A 7563-nucleotide genomic window follows, 5' to 3' on the forward strand; every position below is an offset into this window, starting at 1 on the left:
AGGAGGAGGAAAAGGAGGAGGAGGAGAGGAGGAAGAGGAGGATCCAGCCTGGTAGGGGATGGATCTGGTTGTGTGGTGCTCCTTCAACAAATCAACAGAAGCTCACAGAATCATAGAATAAACTCAGGGAATCATAAAGGTTGGGAAGGACCTCCAAGATCATCAAATCCAACCCTTAATTCAGGAATTACTGGCGGCTGAGGGACAGATTTATGGAGAAGGTTCCATCAGCACACAATCCTCCTTTCCCACCGCGGAACCCTTGGAGTCGTGACTCCATCCCACATCTCTCTTCCCTTTCCCAAGCCAAGGCTGGATCGTGCCTGAGGCTGGACAGCACAAATCCCATTTTTTTTCCCCCCTCTTTTGTGTCGAACAGACTCGTGTCACTTTTCCTTCTGCATTTAATTTTCCGTTCAAAGCAGTGCTGGAAGCTCGGGAGCCGTTTGGAGCCCGTTAGCGGCGCTCGCGTTGATTGAGGAATTCTGCAGCTCCGAGCCGGCAGCTTCCGTTTCCAAAAATAAAATCAGCTTTTCTCGGGAGTTTCCCCAGCCTGCTCTGACCACCATCTGCTCCTCATGGAGCAATTTGGACAAATCCCTCAGTTTGTTCCCGCTTCAAAGCCGTTGCTGCCTCCGTCTGCCCACATGGAATGGGTGCTGGAGGCTCCGTTGAGTGGAGCTGGAGTTTCTCTCCAGCAGCATGGAGCTCACTCCCTGCTCGTAATTATCCCGGATTTTGGGCTTCCTGGGCTTTTTAGGGCCAGTTTGTTGGGATGGATCCTGGAATGGGATCCCCCAATGTCCTGGTGAACCTAAAACAAGGCCTAGCAGGAGCGGCAGTGTTGGGATTGCTGAGTTCCCTTACTCCAGGTGCTCCTTCTCCTCCTCCTCTTCCCACTGAGCCTTTTCCCGAGAATTTCCCATTCCCCACCCTGCTCTTTAACGGGACAGGTCTTTTCTAGGAGCTTTTGGTGTAGTTTTTTTAGGTGTAGTCTTTTTTAGCTCTTCCCAACACTTGAGTTGTCCTCCTGCTCCGGGCAGTTCATCCCTGATCCCATTCCTTGGTGGAATTCCTTGGATCCTCATTCCCCCTGGGAACAGCCAGGGCAGACTTGGGGCCGTTTTTTGGATGCACTGCTCAGAAAATGAATGTTTTGAGGCATGTAACGTGGGAAAGAAAGGAAAAGAAACCAGCAAAACCCATTTCTGGACGGTGATTTTGGGGTTCAAACTTGGCCCCGTGGTCACCTCCGTCCCACAGGAGGAAAAGTCATCCCTGCCATCCATAGCTGTGGAATTCTGCAGGAAAATGAGATTAAATCCATGGATTGTGGCTGGATGGGGCTGGGAGGTTCCCTGGGTTGGAACTGGATGAGCTTCAAGGTCCTTCCAGCCCAAACCATTCCATGATTCCATGATCAGACATTCTATGGATTACATCATTTATAAATACATAAATCCTCTGTAATTACGGGCTCATCCTGCATCCCTCCCCACCCCAAACACGGAGCTGCTGCTTTGTTTCTTGCCATTTCTGAATTTGGAGATTTGTATCCCACAGCAAACACATAAATAAATTAAAAAAAACTTTAATTGAAAGGGCATTTTTAGGGAATTTTAATGCTTCTCTTTTTTACAGACGCTTCAAACTCCACGTGCTGTGTTTGGGCTCCCAGAATAGCAAAAATATCTTTAAAAACCTAAAAATCTTGGCCCAAATCCCTTTTTTTTTAGCCAGCAGCAGCACTTTTGAAGTGGTTTTGCCTCGTGGACAAACCACAGCGGGGTTTCTTCTCCTTCCCTTTTTTTTTTTTTGCTAAAGGAAATTCTCATTTTTAGCCCATCCAGGGCTGGGGGTGGACACGTCGTTAATGAGCCCCTTGAGCCACCCATTAATTAATTCCCAAACAGCTTTAAAAACTCAAGTAATTAAGAAAAAAAAAAAATGAGGATTTTCTGTGAAATCTGAGAGTGGAGTCAAGGTAAACTCCACATTTCTGAGTGTGTGGAAGCTTTAAATTCCCAACTGGAGCAGTCTTTACCCCTCCAGGAAGAGCTGAATCCATCTTTTTTCCCACTCTGCCTCATCCAGGGCCTAAATGAAAGGATATTTTAGGGAAGGTACCCTGGGAAAAGCTGGAATGTCAGCACAGCTCCTCAGAACAATTGATTTGTGTTAAACTGGGCATCTCCTTTATGATTTAATGGGGTGGTTTTTATTTTGGGATGCAGCTGCTGTCCATCAGGGATGCTCCATCAGGCACAAACCAGCTGCTTCATCACATTCTGCTGGAAATAACTGGGAATTCTTGGGAATACTGTATTCCTTCAGGAAGGGAGCAGAGCAAGGGCTTGATAGAAGCTGAAATTAAACAAAAATGGGATTTTTCCCTCCAACCTTCCAGTGCTTGGAATGCTGTAAAACCTCTGTAGGATCGTGAGCATCGCTGAGGTAAAATGGGATTTACACTGGGAATGCCAACAATCCAAAGGAGCACAGAAAAGTTCCAATAAAGCTCATTTCTGCATGGGAGGGTTCCACGACGTGGGAAGAGTTGTTCCTGCCCAGTCCTGGGGGGTTGTGCTGAACCTGGACTTGAGGGAAGTTCTGATCCTCATTCCCAGCTCTTCTTCCCTTTCTTCCCGTGGTGTCATCTCCAACCCTGGAGCTGCCAGGACCTTCAGGATCATCCTGTTCCACCCCTGCCATGGCAGGGACACCTCCCACCATCCCAGGATGTTCCAGCCTGGTCTTGGGCACTTCCAGGGATCCAGGGACAGCCCCAGCTGCTCTGGGAATTCCATCCCAGCCAGGAATTCCCAATTCCCAATATCCCATCCAAGCAGTGGGAGCCATTCCCTGTGTCCTGTCCCTCCATCCCTTGTCCCCAGTCCCTCTCCAGCTCTCCTGGAGCCCCTTCAGGCCCTGCAAGGGGCTCTGAGGTGTCCCTGGAGCTTCTCCTCTCCAGGGGAACATTCCCAGCTCTCCCAGCCTGGCTCCAGCCCTGGAGCAGCTCCGGGGCCTCCTCTGGATCTCTCTGGATCTCTCCAGGTTCCTCCTGAGCTGAGGGAGGAGCTGGATGAGCAGAGGTTTGGATCTGGCTGCCGGTGAGGCCGTGCTGGGCGTTGGTGTCTGATCTCAGCAGCCTCAGCAGGTCCCTGCTCGAAGGCATCGCTCAGAGCTGGGCCTGCTCCTCCTGCTCATTTCCCTTGGGATGCTCCCACATCCAACTCCAGACCTTGGGAACACCATGGGAATGTGACCCTGTCCCCGGTGTCAGGAGCTGGGAGAAGCCCAGGGCCGCTCCATGGGCAGGGGGAGCAGATGTTGGCCACCAGAGCCGGGATCACAGAACCTTGGAATATCTCCAGTGGGAAGGGATCTGTTGGAATCACCAGGCCCAACTCCCTGCTCCTTCCTGGGTCTTTTCAAACTGCCTTGGAGAGCAGGACAGGGACAACAGGAGCTGCTGGTGGGACACTTCCATGGAGGTGTAGGACCCTACAGCTCTGCCCGGAGCTCTTGGCCCAAAATTCCACCAAAATCCATCAAGAATCAAACACGGAACAGAGGAAATATATGGAAAGCACCAGAAAAACCCCAGAACTTTTCCTTCAAAAGACCCTTTTTTGGGTGGTTTCTTGTAAATGTGTGATTTATGGGATTTTGGGCTGTTAGGGGTGGTTTTGGGAGCAGCTGGAGTTGTGACCCTGCTCGTGGCTTTTCCACAGGAGGTTTATCGCATCCCGAAGAAGAGCCAAGCAGAAAAGGAGAACAGTGGTAAGTCCTCACCTTTTTCCCCATCTTTTTCCTCATTTTCCCAGCTTGGAATGTTGAAGGATGTTCTGGCTCTGGAGCTGCTCCCCCTGGGAAGCAGCTCCTGGGAACAGGGGGGATAATCCCAGTGGTGGGTGGGGGCAGATGGAGCCCCAAGGGTGATCTGGAGCAACCTGGAATTAAAATCATGGAATTGGTGAGCTTGGAAAAGCCCTCCAAGATCGAGTCCAACCACCCAGCACCACTGATCTGTGTCCCCAGGTGTCACCTCCACGTGGCTTTTAAATCCCTCAGGGATGGGGACTCAACCCTTACCCTGTCCCTGACAACCTTTTCCATGAGAAATATTCCCAATATCCAACCTGAACGTCCCTTGGTACAACCTGAGGCTGGTTCTAAGAGAGGGGAGCTCTCAAATTAGGAAAATTCCCTCCTTTTTCCCCGTTTTCCCACCAGCTGACCGTGGGAGAGAGACGGCCGGGCTCCGGGATCAGACCCCCACTCCCAAGAATCCCATCCTGAGCCGAGAGCGGGATCCAGAGCGGCAGAGCCAGAGCAAGGAGAGGAAGAGACGGAGAGATTCCCTGTCCCCTCCGTCCTCCGCCTACGAGCGGGGCACAAAGAGGCCGGAGGACAGGCAAGTGGTGGCAGGGAGCTGCCTCATTCCAGGGATCTGCCACGTTCCTGGGTAAAATCTCCAGGAAAAACGGTCCTGGAGATCCTTGGGATCCCCCAGGGCCAGGGAAGGGAGTTTTCTCCTGGAGGAATTCTGGTGGTGAGATTCAATCCTGGTGGGAGTTGGGTGGTTCCTGGTGTTGGTTTTCTGGGATAACCTTCACCTCCGTCTTCAGGCGTGTTTTGGGAATGAGGTGGGAAATGAGGGAGGCTGGAATTTCTGTTCCTGCACAGAAATTAGGGATCATGGAATGGTTTGGGTTGGAAGGACCTTAAAGCCCATCCAGTCCCACCCTGTGCCGTGGGGACACCTCTCACTGTCCCAGGCTGCTCCAAGCCCCGTCCAGCCCGGCCTTGGGCACTTCCAGGGCTGGGGAATCTGGGAATTCCAGAATTGCAGCCCTCCTAACACAAAGAACTCCCTGGATCCCTCAAAACCCATTCCCTTCTGCTCCAGCTCTTCCCAGTGTGCTGGGAACAGGGAATCCAGGAATTCCAGGATTGCAGCCCTCCTAACACAAAGAACTCCCTGGATCCCTCAAAACCCATTCCCTTCTGCTCCAGCTCTTCCCAGTGTGCTGGGAATTATTCTGAACTTGGAGCAATCAATCCCTGCCTCTACAGGAGGGAGCAGTGCCCAAACCAGGATTTGTGTCTCCCAAACTTTCCTTGACCGAGTGAAGAGAAGGAAAATATTCCATGTCTCGCAGTTGAGAGAGGCTGGAGATGGCGTTAAAGGCAGCAGAAATCCCCTGGAATTTCCTTTGAAGAAGTCACTGCTCTGCTGTCCCTCTCAAAGCCACTCCATAATTAGGGAACAATTGGTGCCGAGTCAGCCAGACGAGGAAACCTCGCGTTGAGCCGAGCTGGGAAAGTTGGAAACATCTGGATAAAAGGATGCAGATGGAAATCTATCCCTCTCTAACGAGGCTGGAAACATCCCCAGGAAATAAATCCTGGATTTTTTGGGCTCATTTTAAACAGAACAAACGTTTTTTGGGTGAGGAGTTGCTGCTCTGGCTCTTCCCCCTGCGCTTTGTCGGTGAAGGACCAAATTCCTTCTGTGGGAATGTTCTCCCCACTCTGAGCATCCCTCTTTGTTATCCCAAGAATTTCAGAGGGAAAATAACAGAATAGATGGAGGAAGGAACACGAAACCCTCGGTTTCCTCCTTCCCACTCCCTCCATGGCAGCTGCTTCTCTTCCAAACTCTCCAGGCAGTGCCAGGAAAGACTTTAATTAGGGAAATCAAACTCCTCCCGGCAATGAGGTTCCCATTAACAGATCCTGCAGCTCCTCTGGGAATGCCAGGAAACGGCTCCGGCGGATCCGTTGGTAGCAATGTGCTTTTGATATGTAAATGGATCCCAGGAACACGGAATATAGGGAGAATATCCTGGATGCTTTGTAGAACCCATTCTATTAGGGCTGCAAAGCATTTTTCCTTGTAATCCCAGTTTTACCACACTCATAACGTCTGGAAATATCCACCTTTGATCTGAAATTTTCCTCGGCTGGGCTTTGATCAAAGTCCTTAGGCTTTTTTTTTTCCCCCTCCCCTCCTGCTTTAATTCCCTGGAAAAATCCCTCCAGCTGCTGCGTGTTTTGGGATGAAAACTCTTAAGGAATTAAAACAAACCCCATCCACACCATTACATTTTGAAGCTGGAGCTGCGGTCTGGGAACGAGCAGAATTCCAAACTGGAATGTGCTGCTCCTGATTCCCTTGTTCTTTGCCGTGTCTGCAGCTCCCATCTGGAGGTTCTGGACTAGAAAGATGGAATTCTCACCCCAGCTCTGGAATTTGGGGAGGGAAGGTTGCTCCTGTTTGGGAACCTCTTGGAAATTCCTCCTTTGTCCTGCTTTGGGAAAACACGGCAGAGTGTTTCCAGCAGGGCCTGTTTGGGATATCCTGCACTTGGTGACTTTTCCTTGGGTTCTCTTGGAGATGTTCCCTCCCTCTCCAGGTATCCCGGAGCAGCTGCTCCAGACAACTCGTGGTTGGCCAATCCATTGGGATTGCTCATCCCAGGCTCCCTGTGGATGAGCGGGACCGGCAGCTGTTTCTCTACAGCTGGAGAAGAGGGGATGTTGTTGGGAATTCCAGGTTTTCCCACTGTCCCTGGAGCAGCAGGGAAGGGCCCGCAGCTTCCTGAGGCCTCACGTGGGGTTTTCCCCTTCCCTCTCTCCAGGTACGACACCCCAGCATCATCCAAGAAGAAAGTGCGGCCCAAGGACCGCAACAAGCTGTCCACGGAGGAGCGCCGCAAGCTCTTCGAGCAGGAGGTGGCCCAACGGGAAGCCCAGAAACAACAACAGCAGCTCCAAAACTTGGGAATGACTTCCCCGCTTCCCTACGACTCCATGGGCTACGGAACTCCCCACCACAGCTTCATGGGATACCCTCCGGGCTACCCCATGCAGGCCTACGTGGATCCCAGCAACCCCAACGCCGGCAAGGTGCTGCTGCCCACGCCCAGCATGGACTCCATGTGTTCTCCGGCGGGATACGAGCATTCCCAGACTCTGGCGGGGCCGGCGGCGGAGCCGGCGCTGAGCGCCCCGCAGCCGGTGCCCGTGGTGCAGCATGTGGCCGCCGCCGCCGCCGCCATGGAGGTGACGGCGCCGCAGTACGTGGCGCAGAGCGACGCCGTGGTGCACCAGGAGCCCAACGTGGCCGTGCTGCCGGTGGCGGCGGCCGGGGCGGTGCAGAGCCAGAGTTACGGGGTGTGGGATTCCGGGCAGCAGCCGGTGGCTGTCCAGCAGCCCTACTCCCCGGCACAGTCCCAACCCGCCATCTACTACCAGGGCCAGACCTGCCAGACCGTCTACGGAGTCACCTCGCCCTACTCGCAGACCACCCCGCCCATCGTCCAGGTAATTCCAGCTGGACGTTCCCAGAGACTCCACTCGGAGTTACTCACGCTGTGTTTCTCTTATTGGAGAGTTTTCTTCGCTCTTCCTGCCCAAGAGGAGGAGAAAAGCAGATTTTCCAGGGTTTTTTCTGGAGAATTGTGGAGTGCTGGAATGCGTGGGGTGGGATGGAACCGTGAAGAGAATCCAGTTCCACACCTTCTCCAGTTTGGAGATTGCTCCAGTTCCCGTCCA

General features: G+C 52.6%; 1 protein-coding gene across 1 annotated transcript in view; it reads left to right on the forward strand.

The window, feature by feature from the left end:
* Positions 1-7563, forward strand: part of SETD2 (SET domain containing 2, histone lysine methyltransferase) — a gene marked incomplete at its 3' end in the record, with an annotated part of 53158 nt that overhangs the window by 35778 nt on the left and 9817 nt on the right. Inside the window, exons 13-15 of the mRNA XM_033512157.1 lie at positions 3735-3783; positions 4237-4417; positions 6648-7332. Coding sequence (XP_033368048.1) covers positions 3735-3783; positions 4237-4417; positions 6648-7332 — 915 coding nt within the window. The remainder of the gene's footprint in view (positions 1-3734; positions 3784-4236; positions 4418-6647; positions 7333-7563) is intronic.

Source organism: Parus major, chromosome 2, assembly GCF_001522545.3.
Source record: "Parus major isolate Abel chromosome 2, Parus_major1.1, whole genome shotgun sequence".
In the NCBI taxonomy this organism is placed as follows: domain Eukaryota; kingdom Metazoa; phylum Chordata; class Aves; order Passeriformes; family Paridae; genus Parus; species Parus major.